Here is a 21,995-nt window from a genome sequence, read left to right as displayed (position 1 = left end):
TGTACTGAGCCTATTGTCTGCACATCGCAGTCCACCGGCGGCACATGGAGCGATGGCATTGTACACAGCTCCTCCTTCCAGCCCTGCCAGCTCTTCTCCTCCCCTGAAATCCAGGCTGCAATGAGTCACTTGGTGCTCTCTACTACCAGGATTCCGCCACTCCAGAAGTGTCCTGCCAGTGGTGGGGGTATGAGGGGCACAGGCAGGAGCCTAGCAATGCTCTTCTGCAAACTTAGGGGCTCTCTGAGAAGCTGCAGGACATCCTTATGAAGAGCCCCCCCCCCCTCCTCCCCACTGGACCAGGCTGGGGGTCGCTCTGCATTCCAAGCTGGGGACACCGTTGGGGGTCCTTTCATTTCTGAAGCTGGGGGTCACGTTTGGATTTTCTACTCCTTCTTGGGGACACAATGGCATTTACTTTTGCTGCCTTCTGCTACATGCTGTCTCTGGTGCTCTGCGCTGCTCTCATCTTCTTTGCAATCTGGCATGTGAGTAGAGGGGATGAGGGGGGGAAGGGGGGGCTGCTTGTTTGGGGAGTGACAACCTGCATGCCTCTGGCTGCTGAGGAACTAGTTCAAAAGGGCCTCTGGGTCTTGTAGTTCCTCAGCAGCTTCAGGAGAAAAGATTGCCATTTATATTTTGCACTGAGGAGAGTATCTAACCCAGGGTTAGGCAAACCCGGCATTCCAGCTGTTGTGGAACTACAAGTCTCATGAGGCACTGCAAGACTTAGACAGCCACAGGCATGACTCCCAGAGGCAGGGACATGATGGCATTTGTAGTTGTCACAGTTGGAGTGCCACACCGTTGGAGTGACTATTATATCTGTATTATATACAGTATACTGAGTGCCTGTTTTCCCTTCATCTATTCCATTCAAAGCATACCTATCATAATGAAAATACAGGGATTGTCACTGCTGACCTGCTTCTGAAAATGCTAACTGCTTGGCTGCTATGCTTACCCTCCATTGCCAGTACTTTCTGGATCACTGTACAGATTCTGAGCTCATTGCTAGTCCTGGGTCAGCCAAGCAACTAGCATTTTCACCAGGGGGTCAAAATGGCAGTCCATATTATTATTATTGTGACTGACAGGTTGCAGAAAGCAGCCGGGGCTCCATTCAGAAGATTCCTCACCAGCCATTCTGGGGCTTGTAGTTCCTCATGTTTCAGAGCGATGTTTAGATATGCCTTGATGCCTCTTTGTACATGAAGGAACACTTTCAGTTTCCTTGACTTGGAAAAGAGCGATCAGTAGACAATCGACGGCAAGCGCGCGGTAGGCGGGGGTGTCTTCCAGCCACCTCAGTGGGATCTTCATCCATCTTTATTGGCCATGCCGGGATGATGTAACTCCTGCACAAGAGTTCATTCATCTTGGCAGATTGTACACTGGGCTAAACGCGTGCAGCTCCTTCCTCCTAGCGTAAAGCCTATAGAATATCGTTCACACTATATTATTGCCACTAGATGGCGCTGAGGAGCATAATTTCTATACTCATGAGCACCACCTAGTGGTGGAAATACCATGCACTCTGTAATTCTCAAATTTCTTTGGTCTGAAGATAATTGCCACTAATTCTCATCCTGGTGTGTTAGCTGTGTGAATTGAGACGAAAGTATTAGGTATTACCCAACTCAGTGTCAGGGCCCTGATACAACATACAGGGAACTGAGACAGTCATATATCCTTTAAAGAGGACCTGTCAGTTCTTTTACAAGCTGAATGAAATCCTGACAGATCACAATACACAGCAACAGCATGATTTTCCAAAAACTTCCAACCTTTTGTCATTAAAAAAGCATCCTTGTGCTCCAGCGACTGACTTCCTCGGTCTCCCCCCCCCAGTGATCAGACTGCAACATTGCAACTTTGTAGCAAGTCACCAGGTGAGAGGCTGCAGCAGGGTCTGATCTGTGTCAGACATTTGAGAACACAGCCAAGAACTGCACAGACTAGAGATGCACCGATACTAGTATCGGTATCGGTGCCGCCCAAATGCTCCGATGCCTAGCCCGATACTTAAGCTTCCGGTATCAGGAAGCCTGGGCAGCAAGTCATTACACGCTGCCCGGCTTCCTGATTGGCTGGGAAGCCAGCTCCATGCTCCCCCGTCACTTGAGCCGGCTTCCCGGCCAATCAAGAAACCGGGCAGCGTGTAATGACTCGCTGCCCGGCTTCCTGATTGGCCACGCTCCCTAGTGATGAAGGAGCATGGAGCCGGTTTCCCGGCCAATAAGGAAGCCGGGCCCCGCAGCATTACACGGTGCCCGGCTTCCAGATTGGCCTGAAAGACGGCTCCATGATTTCTCGTCACATGGAGACGGCTTCCCTGCTAATCTTTACACACCACCCGGCTTCCTTAGTGGGACTTCCGGTATCGGTATTCGGTATCGGCGAGCACCAAAAGAAAAATATTGGTACTCGTACTCCATACCGAAAAACCGGTATCGGTGCATCCCTAGCACAGACACCAGGATTTACATGACTGCGTCATCTCTGAGCCAACATTTCAGTCCGGGAAATAGACAGTAACCCTGGATGATGCCTGAACAAAGATGGTGCCGTCCTTCTGGACGCGGACTGCATCACTTCCGGTCCCTGAGCTTTCATTGCTAGGCTCCTGAAGCCCAGCTATAAGCTATTGAGGTGCAATCTGCAATTCAATAGCTTATTTAAAGTGGAAAGGTGACACTTGGGGTCTTTTTCAGGGGTCCCTTGGAAGTTTGGTGGTGATGGTAGGATTCTGATGTGAAGGGGGGAACAAGGACTTTGATGTGAAGAAGGCATCTGACGTTAAGAGGGAACTCTGATGTAAAGGATGGAGTCTGATGTAAAGGGGGAGACTCCCATGTTAAAGGGGGGCTCTGATGTAAAGGGGGACTCTGATGTTAAAGGGGGCTCTGATGTAAAGGGGGACTCTAATGTTAAGGGGGCTCTAATGTAAAAGGGGGGGGGCTCTGATGTTAAAGGGGGACACTGATGTTAAAGGGGGGGCTCTTATGTTAAAGGGGGGGACTCTGATGTAAACAGGGGCTTCTGATGTGAAAGGGGGGCTCCTTATGTGAAGAGCGCTTGTGATGGGGGGTACTGATGTGAAGAAGGGGCTTATGATGCAAAGGGGAGGGGCTCTGATGTGAAGGGAGGGCTCTGACATGATGGAGGGCTCCTGATTTGAAAGAAGGCTTTGATGTCAAGGGGAACCCCCACTATTTGGTGGGTTTTTGCATTGGGCCCCACCGTTAAAATCCATTATATTTTAGACTGGGTGCCTCAGGATTTTGCATACTTTAAAGGGTGACTGAAAAAAGATTGAGAAACGCTGCTCTGGAGATGTGGATAGAGGGAGGTAGTCTGTAGTCACTCTAACATTCTTCCTGTCATACGATGACAATGCTGCTGCTCCATAGATACAGTGCGTGAGCGTTGTCACCCTAGGACATGAAGAGTGTTATTGTCAGGATCTCAAGGTGAAAATTAAAGAAAAGAAGCCTGAAAAAAGGAAAACGAATGCAGCCACCACATGTAAGGAGCGGTACACGGCGATATGTTACATTTTTGGTCTTGGGTGTAGATAAGCTTGCAGTAACACTCACAGAGCAGTGTGAATGGATCCATAACCATCTCTTGCATGTTGGACCACAAGCCGCCTCCAATGATTCCCTGTGGCATTATTTTGACTTGAACCGCAACGCAAGGGGAGGAGCTTGTGGCATGATCATTTTCAGCAGGATGTCATGACTTCATACTAACTTATATTTGGTTTTATGTGAAAAATATAATGGAGAGCAGCTATTGCGTCTGACCTCGGCTGAGGTAACAGAGATCACGCTAGGATGCAGGATGAGAGTGACAGTGAACACTGATATACTGCTCATTGCTCACTGATAATACCCATAGTGCTTCGTCCTGTTGCGGCTTCGCTCTCAGGCATGTGTTTGAGCATCTGTGCCCCGCGATGAACGCTGCCTCCAGACACTCGCCGACAACAAAAACTTGCTCGTGCAACTTGGCTATGATTGATTGACCTGGGGGAATGTATGGTGGTTTCAGAAATAGTTGATTCCTTTATTAATTACGGTCGGGAACAAAACATTAATTAATTGTGTCATCAGGTAAATGTAAAACATTGCACTTTAATATTTTCCATTGTGTTTTGTATATCCAGCCAGCAGGTGGCGCTGTAGGCTCCAAGTCACATTTCTTATTTTTGCTGACAAAAAGCTTGTTGCTCACAGAGCTCAGTAGCTCAAGGTGAAATATACACAACAAGGCCCCTATTGATAATTGGGTAATCCCGCAATTTTGCGTGCTTTCACAAAAGGTACAAAAAACATGTTGCACTTTGCGGTGACATTCGTTGTTAATGTCACTCCAAATGCGCCAAGCAAGATGTGTGTTTGTATGTGTGCGGTTAAAAATGCAGTTAAAAATGCTGGAAGCTCCAAAAGGGGGTTTGGCATTTTTTCCACGTTTGTTGCAAGTTGTTCTGTGATTGGCAGGGCTGGATTTCCCACAAGGTTAACTGAGGCCCGGCCTCAGGGCGGCAGCGAGCAGAGGGGCAGCAGGGGTGTGTAATACCTATTGCCGACGCCCAGGACATGAAGTGCAGGACAGGTAGTTGTTTTCTACACTTTACACTACATTTTCTACACTACAGCAGAGCTAAATGTACAGTAGGGAAGCCGCTCGTTTGTTTACAAGTGATCTCGGTAAGAAAAATTGATAATTTTTATTGTATAATTTTTAAAGAAAAATTAAAAATAATAATTTAAATAAAAAATAAAAAAGTGATAAAAAAGTAAAAAATGTGAAAAATAAAAAAGTAAAAGATAAATAAAAATTATAAAAAGTGATAAAAAAAGTAACACTAACCCTGCGGGCCCCTGGTTGCCATTCTCCATTGGGGGAGGGGTTGGTGGCGAGGGGAGCGCATTGAGGAATCTGGAGCAGAGAGAGTAAATCTGACCCTGGTGAATGGGGATGAATGACATGAACTCCCCATGCCTAATCGCAGAATGCCTTGCATTCATTGAAAAGAATGGAAGATGCTTTCAGGATGTACGAAGCTTGCTCTGTCTCTAGATAGGCAGAGTCAGCTGTCACTCATGCAGCTGGGTGGATCTCAGCAGTAATGTCAGGATCCGTCCCGGCTGCGGCGGTCTCAGTATACTGCGAGCTGTAGCTCGTGATATACTGAGCTTTGGGTCACGCGAGGACCCTAGTATATGTCCTCCCGTGACCCTTAGGAGAACTATGGGGAAAAAAACTTACCCCATAGTTCTCTTTTAGGAAGAACTCTAGCTATTAACAAAATGAATCTGTGCAATGGGGGTACCCCTCCGGCACTGCAAGGGTTAATTGTTCACTTTGGTCCAGGGGTGGAATAGAGAACATATAATCACCTGATCCTCGGTGCCGCGACATTCAGCACTTACCTCTCTCCCCCTCTCCGCTCTGACTGTGGTATGTCCCTCGGCGTCCTTACGTCTAATGCAAGTCGTGGCCCTGCATTAGACGTGATGACATCAGCTGTCAGTAGACCACTGATGTCATCACAGCAGAAGAGGCTGCGGGGATAGTTCTAGCAGCCAGGAGGGACCGAGGACCAGGTGAGTATATCTGCTTCAATCCAACCCTCAGACCAAAATGAGCAGTTAACCCTTGCAGTGCGGGGGTAGCCCCACTGTAAGGGTTAACTTTGTTAATTCCTGGAGTTTGGGGCAATATCCATAAAGCAGTGAATGCGACTTTGACCAAATATTTACTGGTGGCGAATCAATCACTGTAATTTAAAAAACAAAGGGTACCAGGAAGATTCACCAGCAGTAAATGTTTGGTGAATGCCAGGTTCACTGCTTTATAAATATACCCCAAATTTGGAACATAGGGATACTTGGGTGAGCTGATGAATTTAAACATGTTTTTCTGTATTGAGAACGCAGTGCCAAAAAATAAGAGTACCGACCTGTCATTGCCAAGAACTAAAGCAACGTGAAAAATTAACCCTCATTATGGAAATGTTATGTGACAGACGCTATGAATGGAATGTATCAAAACTGGAGCAGACAAAATCTGGAGCAGCTGTGCATGGCAACCAATCAGCACCTCTCTCTCATTTTTAAATCTTAATGGAACAAACTGAAGAGAGAAGCTGATTGGTTGCAGTGCACAGCTGCTCCAGATTTTGTCTGCTCCAGTTTTGATAAATTCCCCCCCCTATGAATATTCTGTACTTTGTTCTGCTTAACATTGCTTGTTAACCTGCAAGCTTACAAAATCTGATAACTGATACTCACATGAATCACAAAGTTTATGCAAACCTCTTAGTTATTTTAGTTATTCAATAGGCCACAGAGTAGCATGCATGTAACAGGATGTAACAGGTCTTGTAGTTCTCTCTCGCACCACTAGATGTCCCCACCTGCCATTATGCCCTCCACTTGGGCTCTAGGCGCCATCTTGGGAAAGCTTGTGTCTAATGAGACACAGAAGTCTCATGAGATTTGGGTGACCATCATGGGAAGGCAGAGAGTCCTGCAGCGTGTGAAGCGAAAGGACTGGGACAGGGACCCATTTGTGAGGGAAAGGCTGGCCTAGAGGCAGGACAGGTTCCTGGCAGGGACACTAACGGATGCCCTTAGAGTCAGGCTGAAATCCAAGGATAGGACGCAGAGCATTCTCCAGCCTTCTGGTCTGGCGCAGTTTTAAGCACCGCATCTGGCTAAGATAGCACCCAATATAGGGAAGCTTCCTCCAGGAACCTCACAGGTACACACTTAGGAAGTATGCCTTGACCAACCTTCTGTATGTAAGCCCTGCATTACTGTTCTGCCTTTAGACTGATATACACAGGGATCCCAACCTGAAAGAAGCAATTTCAGGGAGGTGTCCCCCCCCCCCATCCGCGGAGGGAGGGTTAGGGGGGGCTGGGAGGGAGCACCCCCTGAAATTATGGCATTGGCAGATAGCACAGGAAGCAATAGCTTATTTGCTATCTGCAGGTTTTTTTTTTAGTATTCTGACAGTTGCAAAAGGCATAACTAGATTCCTATTGGCTATTTCACTTTGCAATAGCCACTACCAAACTAGCTATTGCACCCGCCCTCTGCTGCTTTCAGTCACCAGAAGAGGACCTGATAGAAAAATTCAGGTCCCCCTCTGCTGATTGACAGCAGCAGTGGGCGGGTGTATTAGCTATTTTGCTATTGGCTATTGCAAAGTGCAATATCCAATAGGAATCTAGCTATGCATTTGTATGCCTTTTTGTTCTTTTCTGACTGACGGTCAGGCCGCGGCTCCAGATATCAGAAAAGAAAAAAAAACTATCGCAGGAAAGGTTTAATCTGCTCAATCGAGCAGATTAAACCTTTTGCGGGAGGAAATGTTTCTCTCCCGGGCAGCCGGGAGCTGCTATCTAATAGCGGGAGACTCCCGGAGCGTCCGGGAGAGTTGGGATGTCTGTATACATAAGTGCCTTGTTATGTAGAAACTGTGGCGGAAGAATAACGCATTGTTTGTAACTGCTGTTTACTCTAAAAGGAGAGGCTGTGTGGCCTGTTCCGTTTAAATCTGTGCTACATGTGGCCCCACCGAGCCAGCAGTCCTAGTGGCCAGAATCCATCTAATCTGATGAAAGGTGAGATGTGATTGGTTCTTGTGTTTACTCCCACCTTGCACATTGCAGAGTTTGCATGACCTGCACACCTTTGTGGGCACTTCCTCCCAAAACACGTGCTGGAATGTTCATTGGCTTCTGACTAGGGATGAGCACAGGTTCGGACCGAACTTGGGCTCCTCCAAACATGGTCATGCCATGACCACTTCCACCTAATCAGCTGTGGGCCAGGCATTCCCCATCCCGCATCTGCATGTAAGCAAAGTGAAGGGATGCTTGTGTTGATGCCAATTACCGAATATGGCCAAACAACCATATTAGGTAAATGTAATTTACCAAATATAGGCATGTAGCCATATAAGGTCAATAATGTCACTGCATCCCGCCCCTTTGCTTACATCAACCTGCGGATGGTGAATTCCCTGCCCAGACATCCCAACCTGCAAAACCTTATTTCAGGGAGGTTCCCGTCTCATTTCAGGGTTTTGGGTTGTCCTGCAGCAGTGCCTGTACCTGCTCTCAATAGTAGTCTATGTCCGCCCTTTCTGTGCAGCAAGTAGCTTCATTCCGTGATCAGGAGCAGCTCTGGGTTTGTCCCAAACATGAGCTCATCCCTACTTCTTCCCCAATCTTCTGATAGTGGCCATGTTAACTAAGGGCAAAGTATAAGATCTACTTGTACTTCCTGGATTTATGGCACATGTGACTAGACATGTGACTAGGACATGTGACCATGCACATCATCTCAGGGGAGGAAAATGCTTTCCCTGAGATCTCCTGAGATTACAGATGAGATCTCCCAGCAATGCTCTGCTGATGACAAGGCAATCCCAGTATGCATTGCGTTGGCAAACTGAAGTCACTTTGCCCTTTCAAAGCAGGAAGTGAATGCTCTGCATGTGTAAGTATTTCACAATCCCAGCTTTTTACACCTGACATGTCTATGTTATTATTCATCATCATACATAGAGGGATGCATTGGTAGAATGTAATTTTTGAGTGTAAAGGTCCGCTTTAAGAAGGGGTTCTCCCTCTCTCTGGAGAGACATTATGTTCACTTCCGTTTGTGTCCTCGGTACAGGAAGCTTCTGTATCTCCTGGCTAAACTCACACTAAATGAGGCTTAAAAAGGGGTTTTCCTTCTCTCTGGAGAGACTTTATGTTCACTTCTGTTTGTGTCCGCTGGACAGGAAGTAAAGGGCAATCTCCCCAAGGGGACACAGACAGAAAAAAACCCAGAGGTTCCAACCATTGGGTGTGTTTCCCCCTGCCAGACACGCCCCCCCGCCCGCACACATGCCCGCCCACCTGTTTGTGGCTCCCTGGACGGCAGAGCGGACAGCAGCAAGCAGGCAGCCAGGTAAGACATCCCCTGAAAATAAGACCTAGTGTCTTTTTTCGTGAAAAAAAATAAATAAGACACTGTCTTATTTTCGGGAAAACACGGTATATATAAAAATTGGTTTTGGCTTTAATAACTACCTAAGTCACCAACACAGAACATAGAAGGCCCATTCACACCTTAGCATTGCGTTAACTGCATGATTATTGCATTATTGTGCGCTAGTTGCGTTGCACTGCCATTCATCCTAATCAAACCCTAACGAATTTCCTGGCTGCATTGCGCTGCAATGAACGGTAGCGCAATACTTTGCGTTGTGGGGCAGTGAAAAAAAGTAGTGCATGCACCCCAAGGCACCAATTGGCTACCGCAATATTGTGCATTGCTTCGGGGTGCCATTCAAATGAATGGCAGTGCAATGCACCTAGTGCATGGTAATGCACGCTATGCTATAATGCTATCGCATTATGCGATAGCGCGCATTAATCGTACAGTATCATGCTATTAATGCAATGCTGTATTGTGAATGGGCCCAGATGCAGCAAGCATTTCTGATTCACATATTCTTTCCAGGTCTGGGGATCAGGATAACATTTGAGGTACTTTGCACTTTTTAAAAAGGAAGTCAGCAAGGGCAGCTTACTTATTTCTCTCAGTACTGTAGATGAGTCCAGCGCTGCTCTCTGCATTGCCCTGGGCTTATTGATCTGTGTTGGAATGACTTCCACCATCATTGCACTCTCTAGTTCAGCTGTTTGATTATCTGCTCTCCTCCGGGCATGATACCGTTAAAGGCACACGATCGATTCGCCTCCAGGTATGACAGCCATGGGATATTCATGACATTTATCTACAGGACCCCATGGCCTTTCCAGCTTCTGCAAGATTCCTCCAACAGCCAGACAAAAAGTTCTGCATGTCATCCTGGAGACATAACTGGGGCACAGCCGCACAGAATGTGAACTGTTCTCCTTTATTGGAAATTATGGCAGTAAAAAATATTGATGTATGATCAGGGACTATTCAGGGTAAACTCTTAGGGTCTATTCTCTAACGGTAGATAACATCAGCACTCCAGCTGTGGTGAAACAACAAATCGCATCACGCCACCGCCTCTGGGAGCCATACCTGTGACTGTCAGAGTGCCTCATGAGACTTGTAGTTCCTCCACAGATGAAGTGCCAAGGTTGCCTACTCCTGGTCAGACCTGCACGTTGCCGTAAAGTGAAAGCTGAATGCCAGGCACAAAAACTATCATTTAAATACCGTTTTTCCACGAAAATAAGACACTCTCTTATATTTTTTTGGGCTCAAAAAAACACACTAGGTCTTATTTTCGGGGAAGGTCTTATTATTATTTTTATTTTTTTAAATGTACAACAATCCACACTTATTCATGTAGAAAAGTCTACATATAAAAAAATATGGTGATCAGGGCAATCAGGGGTGCTGTACCTTTCCAAGAGCAATTCGGTAACCAATCTCTGGCCAGAATGAGAGAAGCGCACTTCCACTATGGATTCCTCACAGGCGGAGTGCATTTGGTATCACTCCACCTGTGACAGGAGCCGGCGCTATAGAGGAGGCATCGGCTTATGCGGCTCTGCTCCCCCCGGTACCGCCTCGCTTCCTCTAGCGATGGCTTTGTTGGCACCGCTGATTCTTTCCTGCCTCTCCCGCGGCTCTTCAAGTTCCCCCTTATGCCACCACTGGCTCTGGGAATGGTCACAACTAGGTCTTATTTTCGGGGTAGGTCTTATATTTTACCAATTCCCAAAAATAGTACTAGGTCTTATTTTCGGGGAAACGGTATATTCCTTCAGAGCCACAAAGGATATTAATCTTTGTGTGCACCAAATGCCTTTGTAATCCTTGATATTGCCTTGCAAAAGTAGCAGTGATATCATCCCTGTGCTGTACATAGTGAGAGCAGAGCACACACACCCACTACAGGCTGAATGCAGAAAACTACAGGAGGGGGCGGAGACAAGACCAGTCACCGTGCGCAAGGAGAGAGAGCAGCAGTGAGCAGTCTTTATTACAGGAGGGGGGCGGAGACAAGACCAGTCACCCTGCACAAGGAAAGAGAGCAGCAGTGGCCGGTCTGTTTTTCACAGGAAGCTCCAAGATTACTGCAGAGATCTGGAAGAAATACACAAAGCTCACCAAGATTCCAGGAAGAATACACATGACTCTCTTGTATTTACACAGTATTTGCTTAGACTAGAGTTCAACTTTGACAGAGGAAAATTGTTTCTCCTTCACTGCCAGACTGTGTGGTAGAGCTGTGTAAATGGAATGGATAGAAACACAAACCCTTTAGCAGTAAAAACAGCGTCCATCCCTGTATTTTCATATATGTCGGCTAACTAATCGATTTTGAAAATAATCGTTAGCTGCAGCTCTAATATGTCTATAGCTGGTTTCCTGGATTTCAGCTTTAATATTTCCCTAGATTTGTGGTCACCTGATCTTGCAGATGACAGTCAGACTGAGAAATAAAGGTCTGTGAACACCCTGGGAGGAATTTATCAAAACTGGAGCAAACAGAATCTTGAGCAGTTGCCCATGACAACCAATCAGCATCTCTCTTCAGTTTGCTCAGGTAAGATTTGAAAATGAAAGAGAGAAGCTGATTGGTTGCAGTACAAATCTGCTCCAGATTTTGTTGTCAACTCCAGTTTTGATAAATTCCCCCCAGTGTTTGAGCCTGGGTGGATTTGATATTCCTAGTATATCCATACTGTATTCCTGAGGCCAACAACAGCGATGTTGCTTCTTATTATTGTCTTTGTCCTGGTGACCATTGTCATGGCAAAAAAAAAGGAATGGAAAAATCTGAAATGTTGACAACTGTCTGAAAGGGGAATTCCTGGTATCTACCTGACAGCATATGTTGGCTGTCATAGATGGGGACCAGGATTTTTGTCTTTCAATATACAGAAATTTAAAATGAAAAAATGCTTCAGCACCATGGAGAGCGCCATCCAATCTAGTCATTAAAGGAGAACTATGAGGTGAGTGCTTTTCTAGCCGCTTTTCTAGCAGTTCTAGCCAACCTGTGACAATGAGTGGGGTTTCCTGGTTCTTACATGACAGAATATGTAAGCTGGTATGGATGGGCACCAGAAGAGGAGAATTACAGTAAGAGAATCTTCCATTCTTCTGTTTTGGCTACTGGACAGGAAGTAAAGGGAAATCTTCCCAAGAAAACCCACAAGGCAAAAAAATAAATAATAATAATAAAAAACACTGAGATGGTTTTATCAATCCCCTTCTCCATCTAAAATGAAGAGAAAAAGTTTTGTCTTTCAATATACAGAAATTTAAAATGAAAAAATGCTTCAGCACCATGGAGAGCGCCATCCAATCTAGTCATTAAAGGAGAACTATGAGGTGAGTGCTTTTCACTCACCTCATAGTTCTAGCCAACCTGTGACAATGAGACTGTCACAGGTCGGCTCAGTAGATCGGGAGGTGAGCGAACACATACCGGCGTTCGCTCACCTCTCGATCCTGTCACGGCTCTCTGCCGTGACAGGGGAGGGGCTGGATTCCCCCCTCCCCGCTCCGATCCGCCAGCGCTGACTGGCGGAACGGACGGGGGAGTGGGCGGGTACAGCTGGCTCTGCCTCTAGATAGGCAGAGCCAGCTGTCAGTCACGCAGCGGGATCCGCATCAGCTGCGGCATCTTAGTATATCGCGAGCAGCAGCTTGCGGTATACTGCGGCGTCTCAGTATACAGCTCGCGGTATACTGAGCCTACGGTGACGGGAGGACGCTAGTTTGTGTCCTCCCGTTACCCTAAGGAGAACTATGGGGAAAAGCCTTAACCCCATAGTTCTCCTTTAAAGGGGAACTATGAGGCGAGTGAAAATCACTCATGCTCATAGTTCGAGCCAACCTATGACAATGAAACTGTCACAGGTCGGCTCAATAGATCGGGAAGTGAGCAAACACGTACCGTCGCTCGCTCACTTCTCGATCTATCCCTGCAGAGCGCCGTGACTGTCACTCACGGCTCCCTGCAGGGATTCCCCCCCCCTCCCCTGTCCGATCCTCCAGCGCTGACTGTCGGAACGGACGGGGCGGGTACAGCTGGCTCTGCCTCTAGATAGGCAGGGCCTGCTGTCAATTACGCAGCTGGGTGGATCTCTACAGTAATGTCGGGATCCGTCCCGGCTGCGTCGTCTCAGTATACCGAGAGCTGCAGCTCGCGGTATACTGAGCTTTGGGTGAAGGGAGGATGTTAGTATATGTCCTCCCGTGACCCTTAGGAGAGGGGAAAAACACTTAGGCCTGGTTCTCCTTTAAATAGCACAGCGTTGACTTCCCAAGTACTGTGTATTTCCAGTGAAAAACTTTTTTGCCCATTTTTTATTGGAATTTTAATGTTTTTCATGCTTGCTCTTCCATTCTTTTGTTATTATAATAAAGCCTAACTAAAGCCACAGAAGTAGCTATGCGGCCAGGTGGATATTGTACAAACAAGCTCCATTATCCTAGTCTTACCTTCACTGTCCTGGTACAGCAGTTGTGCATGGGAGTCTAAAATAACTGTGCTGTCCAGTGGACAGCACAGAGAGTTAGGCCCAGAGCACTCAGTAACAGACCTGGTCAGACACCCCTCTTCCTCTGCAATACAGGTCTGTGTGAAGACACTTGTGCTGAGGAGTATTAATTTATTATTACAGGTATTTTATATAGCGGTGACAATTCCCAGCAACCAATCAGCTTCTATCTCTCATTTTCAAAACTCAACTGAGCAAACTGAAGAGAGATGCTGATTGGTTGCCATGAACAACGGCTCCAGTTTCTCTCTGCTCCAGTTTTGATAAATTCCCCCCAGTATGTCTGCCTAGAAGAGGAGAGAAGACCTGAACGTCACGTGACCGGGGCTTTAGGTGAACAAAATGATTTTTTTTTTTTTTTGCCAGCAACCAGTTATGGGGGTGACAATAGACAACACAATGTTTAGAGCACACTCATGTAGGGTAGACACAACTCTGGAGATTATCTACTGGTGGTGTGCGAAGCTCCTCATAATAGGGGGAGGGACCCTGTGTACCAACATGAAACAAAATCTTTTTTGGAGGAGCGCTACTACCTGGAATTCCTTTTTTTTGAACAATGCTCGTACAGTGATATTGAATCCTGTATGTGTCAAATAAATATAGAAAACCAGTCTTAAGAATGGAAAGGATGTAGACTTACAGTTGGGATGTGGGAGAATCTGCCCAAAATCTCTCCTGATCTCCTCTTCAGGATCTGTTGGTCAGGTCCTTCTAGCTGGCAGGTGAGAGGTGAATGGCTGGAAAGGGGTTAAGCTGAATAGCTGGTTCCCTCCAATAGTCAATGTTGAGCTGGTCTAGAACATGTCTGCGGTAGTGAAACAGCCCACGTACTCGGCTGGCCAGGCCGGGCCGCGACGGCTGGGATAGGGAGAGTGTGAGGGAGAGAGCGAGGAGCCACGAACAGCGCTGAAGCGCATGGTGGCGTATGTATTGGCAATGTAGTCACGCTGCTGTCTCGGGGTGTCCCGTGGTCTCGCTGACAACGAAAGTCGCGGAGGACTAAACGGGGGGTAGAAGTGCACAGTGGGTAAAAGGCTACGCGTTTTGAGGAAATTCCTCTTTGTCAAGCCACAAGATCGAGCAGATCGCAGGAAACCGGTCTGTTTTAAAAACTGACAATGGGTAGGAGTAGGTAATGGATTCACCTTGTGATAGGTTGTTACTCATCACCCAGAGGAAACGTAAATTAGAACACACGTCAAAGTTGATACAGACTCTCCGCACTAACATCAATAATTCCTTTAACAAATCCTGTTTATTTGCCCCTTGGACAAAAAACTTGGAACATAAAGTTAAAATACAGGAGTATAGCATCATTAGGTCCAAAGCCAAAAAATTACTGAGAGACATCACCGATTACAACCTAAACAGAATATTTTGTTGGAAACAAAACTCTCGCCACCACCTTCACCCAAATCCAATCTCCCTTTTTGCCATTCACCCAGTGCCTTCCACCAGAGTGGCTAACCTTGTATGGGATGATATGTCCCTTAAATACTGTATCGATGATATTTTAATCATTTGGGACGGTCCACCTGAGAGTGTCGCAGAATTTTTGTTACATTGCAACAATAACAAATTTGGTCTGTCATTTACACATGAAGTTAACACCACGTGATTAGTATTTCTAGATCTAGAGCTTTACTCTATAGGTCAAAAAATTGTCACCAACAATCATGTTAAACCCACCGGGGGTAATTCGTATCTCCATTACAAGAGTTGCCATCACCCCCGGTGGAAGAATAATATTCCAAAGAGTCGCGGCCCGGCCTGGCCAGCCGAGTACGTGGCTGTTTCACTACCGCAGACATGTTCTAGACCAGCTCAACATTGACTATTGGAGGGAACCAGCTATTCAGCTTAACCCCTTTCCAGCCATTCACCTCTCACCTGCCAGCTAGAAGGACCTGACCAACAGATCCTGAAGAGGAGATCAGGAGAGATTTTGGGCAGATTCTCCCACATCCCAACTGTAAGTCTACATCCTTTCCATTCTTAAGACTGGTTTTCTATATTTATTTGACACATACAGGATTCAATATCACTGTACGAGCATTGTTCAGAAAAAAAAAGGGATTCCAGGTAGTAGCGCTCCTCCAAAAAAGATTTTGTTTCAAGTTATGGGGGTGGGATGGGGTTCCGGTTTTGCCCAGAGTTGGGCTTTAACTGATAATAGTGCTGCATAGGCAGAGAGCAAAGAAACATCAACTCACAAGATCTCTGACAGGATCAACTGGTATTTTTTTTGAACTTATTGAACAGTTATAAGAAAACACTTTAAATGGAATACTGTATGTAACTGACCAAAAGGGAGCCAATAACAGAAAATCATTGTTAGGGTTCGCATACCCCTTAAACAGCGGCAAATGTTACCAAGATTCACCTGTAAACATTAGCCAATCTGCCCGGCTAATCCTGATGTCATCACTTAACAAAGTATCTCTGTTTAATGTTTAATTTCTGTAGAACACTCTTGTAATCTGGACACTCATATTACACACTCTGCATGACTGTACAGAAAGACCTGCAGGCCTCTCTAATCTCTTCTACAGTCCATCCATCCATAAGAAGTGTGATTGAGCTGCGCCAAGCTGTCCGCTCACCCGACTCCTTGCTCTGCCTCTACTCACTGCCACAGGCGGTGATTTCAGCAAATAATGTGGAATTGTTCAAGAAACTTTTGGACGATTTCTTAAGGGACCGTAATATACAGGGGTACGGGTACTCCTAGAATGAGATCCTAATAGGTTGGACTTGATGGACTAATGTCTTTATTCAACCTCAAATACTATGTAACTATGTACTGACTGACAGCTCAATTCCCAAGAATTGCTCTGCCAGCAACTAGGTCCTTTGTTCCCAAACGCTCCCAAGACAGAGTATTACAGACCTCTGCAAGCCAGCTAATTGCAGTAAGCGGCTATGTGGTATCTGGGCCAGGAAGATTGATTTGTCTCTGGGTGAGAAAGTTTCACGCCAGTTCTTGCACTTTACCATTAAGACATTCTGTACAGAGTACGGTACCGCGCAGCGCCAGGCTGCAAGAGAGAAGACGATAGGCAATTATTAATCGACTCAGCGGGTGAAAATGGTGAAGATGAAGAACATCATAACTAGAGGAGCACAAAATATTGAAAAACTGCTGAAAAAGTATAATACCAGTATTACAGCAGAACATGAATGTTTCATAATAGACCCCTCCACTGCACATAAAAAAGTAAACATACAGTATAGATAGATATATGTATATATATATATATATACACACACACATACATTATATACAGTATACTGTATATAGTGGGAATTAGCTTTAAATGGTAAGAGCTTTAATGATACAGCCACTCGCCAAGTCTTTTTTAGGTCTTTCCTGGTCCACTTTTATTAAAATAAAGTATTAATAAAATGCACTGTATGCGTCCAGATGTGGGAACCTGGACCTGGAAGGATGTGCAGGTACAAGTCTGTGTGTAACCGCGTGCAGCCATGTCCTCCCTTACAGAGGTACAGGCTGCTGCATGCAATTACACACAGCACCTGTACCTCCTACGACCGGGTACTGCATGGGCGTGCATGCTGTACGGATGTGTGAATGAGCCCAAATAGCGGCTACACCTCTGTCCAAAAAGAGGGACTACTGAGGACGAAAGAAGGACAGCGGGATTTGGTTCCAAAAGAGGGGCAGTCTCTCCAAATGAGGAATGGGTTTCCACCTGTTTCCTAGGTGAAGCCCTCCAGACAGGAGGCAAATACCTCCTCTGTTTCTCCGCCGGGGCTCTGAACCATAGCTGGCACCCATCCTAAGAGGACTGTACCATCAGGATGCTGGTTTCCAGCAAAATGTGGACCCAAGGCTGGAGACTGGATGGCCCAAGACTCTACAAAGCATCCGTGCTCCAGGACCCAAATAGGACTTACCAATCCTGGAGGGAACTGTACAGATTTCTCCTAATAATACACACATCCATGAGCCCCTCATCCTGTATGGGTGAGAACCCTGGGTGCCATGTAACTTATCTGACACCATGACAAGGTGCAACCCACCATTTACATGTGTACAGGGACCTACGCACTGCACTGAACACAGAGGGTCCCGGTACACATGAAAACAGTGGATTTGTATACATACCTGTACAGCCGTATCCTCAGTCATTGATTTCTACAGGTTGACTGCACACAGCTCTACGACACTTGTCTCTCCCGGCAAGAGCAATATACCGGCATGTGTGCTGTATGGCCCTCTGGCAGTTGTATATGGCTCCCAGACCCAAATGACATTTGGGATCTGAGTTTCTGAATTGCATTCGGGAGCTCTTAGAGCTTGGAGCCATATACTGTACATGTATTACTAAAGCTGAGGCTCCCAGACTCGAATGGCATTCGGGAGCTCCTGAATGCAATTCGGAAATTCGGATCTCGATGCCATTCGGGTATGGGAGATTCAGCTTTAGCATTATATGTATATACTGTAAATGGCTCCCATGTTGTCGTAACGAAAATTCATGTTCATACCCATTCGCATGCATTAAACCAAAAAACACATCTGATTGGCCTGAAAAGTCACATGTCCGATTCAGTTTCATTTTTGAACGAAATTCAGACGGCATCTGATATTCAGAAACGGAAATTCGGATTCGGACACATTCGGATGCATTGGGTTTCGGAAATTCAGATGTGTCCGAATGTCCAAATTTTCTGAAAATTTGTCCGAATTTTGATTGTAAATGAAACGAATCGCACATGTCTAAGACAGAATATGTAAGGAAAGGTCCAGCTTGTGGCATGTAAGATTTCTGCATCCAAAGAATATAAATTGCTCCTAGGATTGATGAAAATAAACTAATTTGGCTCCTAGGATTGATAAAAAAAACATATTTGGCTCGAAGTTGAAGCTGTTATACAAAACTTTACACTAGTCTGTCACCATAAAAAATGATTATAAATATTTTAATTAAACAATTAGATTAAATGTATACTGAATTTTTGATTTGAAAATTGAGTTAAAAATAAAATGGTCCCTTAATGGCAGTTTTGTAAAAAATGACAGATTGCTGTTTAATGTGTCATGCAATAGGTATGAAGTCATGGAAATCTAATTGCAGCACTTACACCATCTTATGCCAAGCACGACGCTTCTCTCTTGCCACCTCGCTAATGGTGTGGCATGGGAGATCTCGATCATTGAATTATTGAAAGGGAGTTTATAAGGGAATGGGAGATTTCTCTGAAGTCTTGATGCTGTTGGATAATTTAATATCGCTGTACATTCCTGTCATGTCATGTCAGTTTATAACAATGTGAAATTACATGGGTACAGGGGATGCATTGTAGCATAAACAGCAGTGAATTAGCATCGCTGTATCCCAGTGGACGGCAGGGCTATTTCTACTCCTGGTTTGTGACCCATGAAACATGTGCAATCAATCTCAGGTTAAACTCCAAATAAACTTTGTTCTTTGTGCCCTTTAAAACCAGGATAAATGTGTCATATTTTTTTAAAGAACAACTCCGGGGAAAAATGTTGGGAGCTCCCGAATGCAATCGAAAATTTGGAACCTGAATGCCATTCGGGTCTGGAAGCCATTTACATATATTACTAAAGCTGAATCTCCTAGACCCGAATGGCATTCAGGATCCGAATTTCCGAATTGCATTTGGGAGCTCTCGAATGGCATTCGGGTCTGGGAGCCTCAGCTTTAGTAATCTATGTATTTGGCTCCCAGACCCGAATGCCATTCGAGAGCTCCCAAATGCAATTCGGATCACAAATTCCATTTTGGTCTATGAGATTCAGCTTTAGTATTAATATCTGTATATGTTTTTCTGTTTTACACGCAACAAATATTCGTAATCTCATCCGAAACTAACAAAAATTCGTATTTCGTCCGAACCCCGAACCGAATTTAATTTCAGATCCGAATTCCAAAATAATGAAATATCCGAACCAAATTTTTCCGCAGCTTACATGTCTATTCCTCAGCGTCTTCACATCCTATACGCTGTGTATAGAACATGATAATTCAGGGACATTAGACCGCTTCAGTGGAGGGGAAGAGAGGATCCAGGCACCGGTCCAAGAGCATGCCGCCTCTGAGAAATGGGTAAGTATAACTTTATTTTTGAATCTAGGTAAAAACAAGCACTTAACCCTTGCAGTTCGGGGATAGCCCCACTACAAGGGTTAGGAACATTTTACCTGGAGTTCTGCTTTAAATAACTCTTATAAACTTTTGTATATATGTAGCATACACAGTATACTGTATGGATACATAGATCATATATGCTTGCTTGTTTCAGTTTACCCAAAGCCAAACCTTTTTTTCTATCTTGGATAGAGTGGTGAGGGGCTGGAACCCATCAGGTTTTTATTGCTGTTCCCTGCTAGTGAGATTTACTCTTTCTATTTGTCCTGGTCACCACTGTCCCTGGGACTGAAAGTTAAGGAAGATCCAAAATTTTGTATTGTCACTGGAACAGAAATACAGGAGAAATCTTCTGATGGGGACACTTGTTCCACAGACGGCTAAGAGGGAAGTTCACCTCCCCATTAGGCCACAGATGGCAAAAAACTAGGGCTGCGGAAATTAACGATTAATTGTTAACATTTTTGATCAATTAAATTGCTTTTGATCGCTAATGCAAATACTCACCTCTCCGCCGGCTTCCGGGAGTCGTGGAATACATATTAGAGATGTTTTTGATAATGTAATCAAATCATACTTGAAAAAATCACTTTTATGTAGTGAGCGCTGCCTTCCGTCTGTCCATCACTTTCAACAACTTCCTGGATTCCCAGTGTGCTTTGTGTCTCTTTCCCTGCTGCTTGATGTGATGTAATCACCATTTCTCAAGACGACATATCCCATCATGCATTGCTTCCAGCAAGCAATGATAATGTTACATTGTTCAGACGTTGAGTTGTAGTTCAGAAGGCAGGCTCTGTGAGAGTGGTGACACAAGGTGTGCATAACAGCAAAAAGTTTCCCAGCACACTCACCAGCCAGCCTGCAGAAAAAAACAAAAACTGTCTAACTACTAAGGTTAAAAACAGAGGTTTTAGTTGCACGTCTTCTGAAGAATCTGTGGAAGTCACACTGCCTTGTCAAGGCCCCTCTGTGAAGGTCCTAACTCTGATTTATGAGAGCCTCCATTTTTGAGCATATATAGCAAAAGATGAATTAGGTGCAGGTTCGCCAGGAGGCAGTGCGACTTCCACATATTCTGCAGAAGATGCAGGGGCGTCCGGAGGCCGGGTGTCACCGCGCGTGCTCGGCCATCTGATTTACGTCTGCCGGTGGCCATCTTAGTGATGGACACCGGCAGAGAGAGGAGGGGGCGTTCACCTGGCGGGATGAGGTATGTCGCCGGGTCCCCTCCTCTCTCCTGACACTGTCGGGCTCTCGGTCCATGACCGAGTGCCCGACTTTTTAGAGGGTGGTGACGCCAAAATGGGACGCCACTGAGATGTACAACTAAACCACTGTTTTTAACCTTAGTAGTTAGTGTTTTTTTTGCATGTTGGCTGATGTGCTGGGAAACTTTTTGCTGTTGTACTGCGTAAAGCTCTTCCATGTGCAACTTGCTTTAATTCTGGTTATGAATTGATGAGTGTGTTCGCCATTCGTTTTACAAGCTGTGCATATTCACAGGGCTGAGTGAAATTGTCAGTGCATTGAGGAAGTACATCCTATGGGCGTCTTCAATAAGTAAGTTTACAAACTTCTAGATCAATATGGATATTAGGAGTGGGATAGAACTTATGGAAATTGAATATGGCCATAGATGCTTATCTTTAGTTTACGACCATAGATACCCGGTAATACTATCTAACAAATAGAAATTGCACAGAAATCATAAATACAATCTTTGCTATTCTGCAAGATAACAGGAAGGGACATATTCATCTGAAAATATGAAAATGTTCTGTCAGGGAAGAAGGGTTTGGATGTCGGCCAAGGTTTTAATTTTTGCATGCAGCGAAGGATTGCATACTGTTCTGCGGAACAACAACGTAACGAGGCAGCTTGTGCTACGCGAGAATTAAACAATGAGAGGCAGAAGCTGAGATGAGACTAGACAGGATTATATATCCACTGTAATGTGACCCAAGGCAGAGCAAGCCCAGATCCCAGGGAAGGGAGACAGACAGCTGGCTAATTCCAAGAAAAGAATACACATAAATACCCACACACATATAGATGCCCACACACATAGATACCCACGCATAGATACCCACACATAAATACCCACACATATTCACACACACATAAATACCCACACACATACACACACACATAAATACCCACACACATACACACACATAAATACCCGCACACATACACACACATAAATACCCGCACACATACACACACATAAATACCCACACATACACACACACACACATAAACACACACACACACACATATAAATACTCTCTTACACACACATACATAAATAT

The 21,995-nt window shown here is 45.3% G+C and overlaps 1 protein-coding gene across 2 annotated transcripts in view; it reads left to right on the top strand.

Annotated features, from left to right (window-relative positions):
* Positions 1–352: 352 nt before the first annotated feature.
* Positions 353–21,995, top strand: part of CNIH3 (cornichon family AMPA receptor auxiliary protein 3) — a 63,839-nt gene continuing 42,196 nt past the window's right edge. For both annotated transcript variants that reach the window (XM_018556517.1, XM_018556514.1), the window contains exon 1: positions 353–488. In XM_018556517.1, the coding sequence (XP_018412019.1) occupies positions 408–488 (81 nt within the window). In that variant the 5' untranslated portion in view covers positions 353–407. The remainder of the gene's footprint in view (positions 489–21,995) is intronic.

The sequence above is a fragment of the Nanorana parkeri genome, unplaced genomic scaffold (genome assembly GCF_000935625.1).
Source record: "Nanorana parkeri isolate BGI_ZX_2015 unplaced genomic scaffold, ASM93562v1 scaffold240, whole genome shotgun sequence".
Lineage (NCBI taxonomy): Eukaryota > Metazoa > Chordata > Amphibia > Anura > Dicroglossidae > Nanorana > Nanorana parkeri.
Note: the sequence above shows the minus strand (reverse complement) of the source record. Positions and strands in the feature narration are given on the sequence as shown.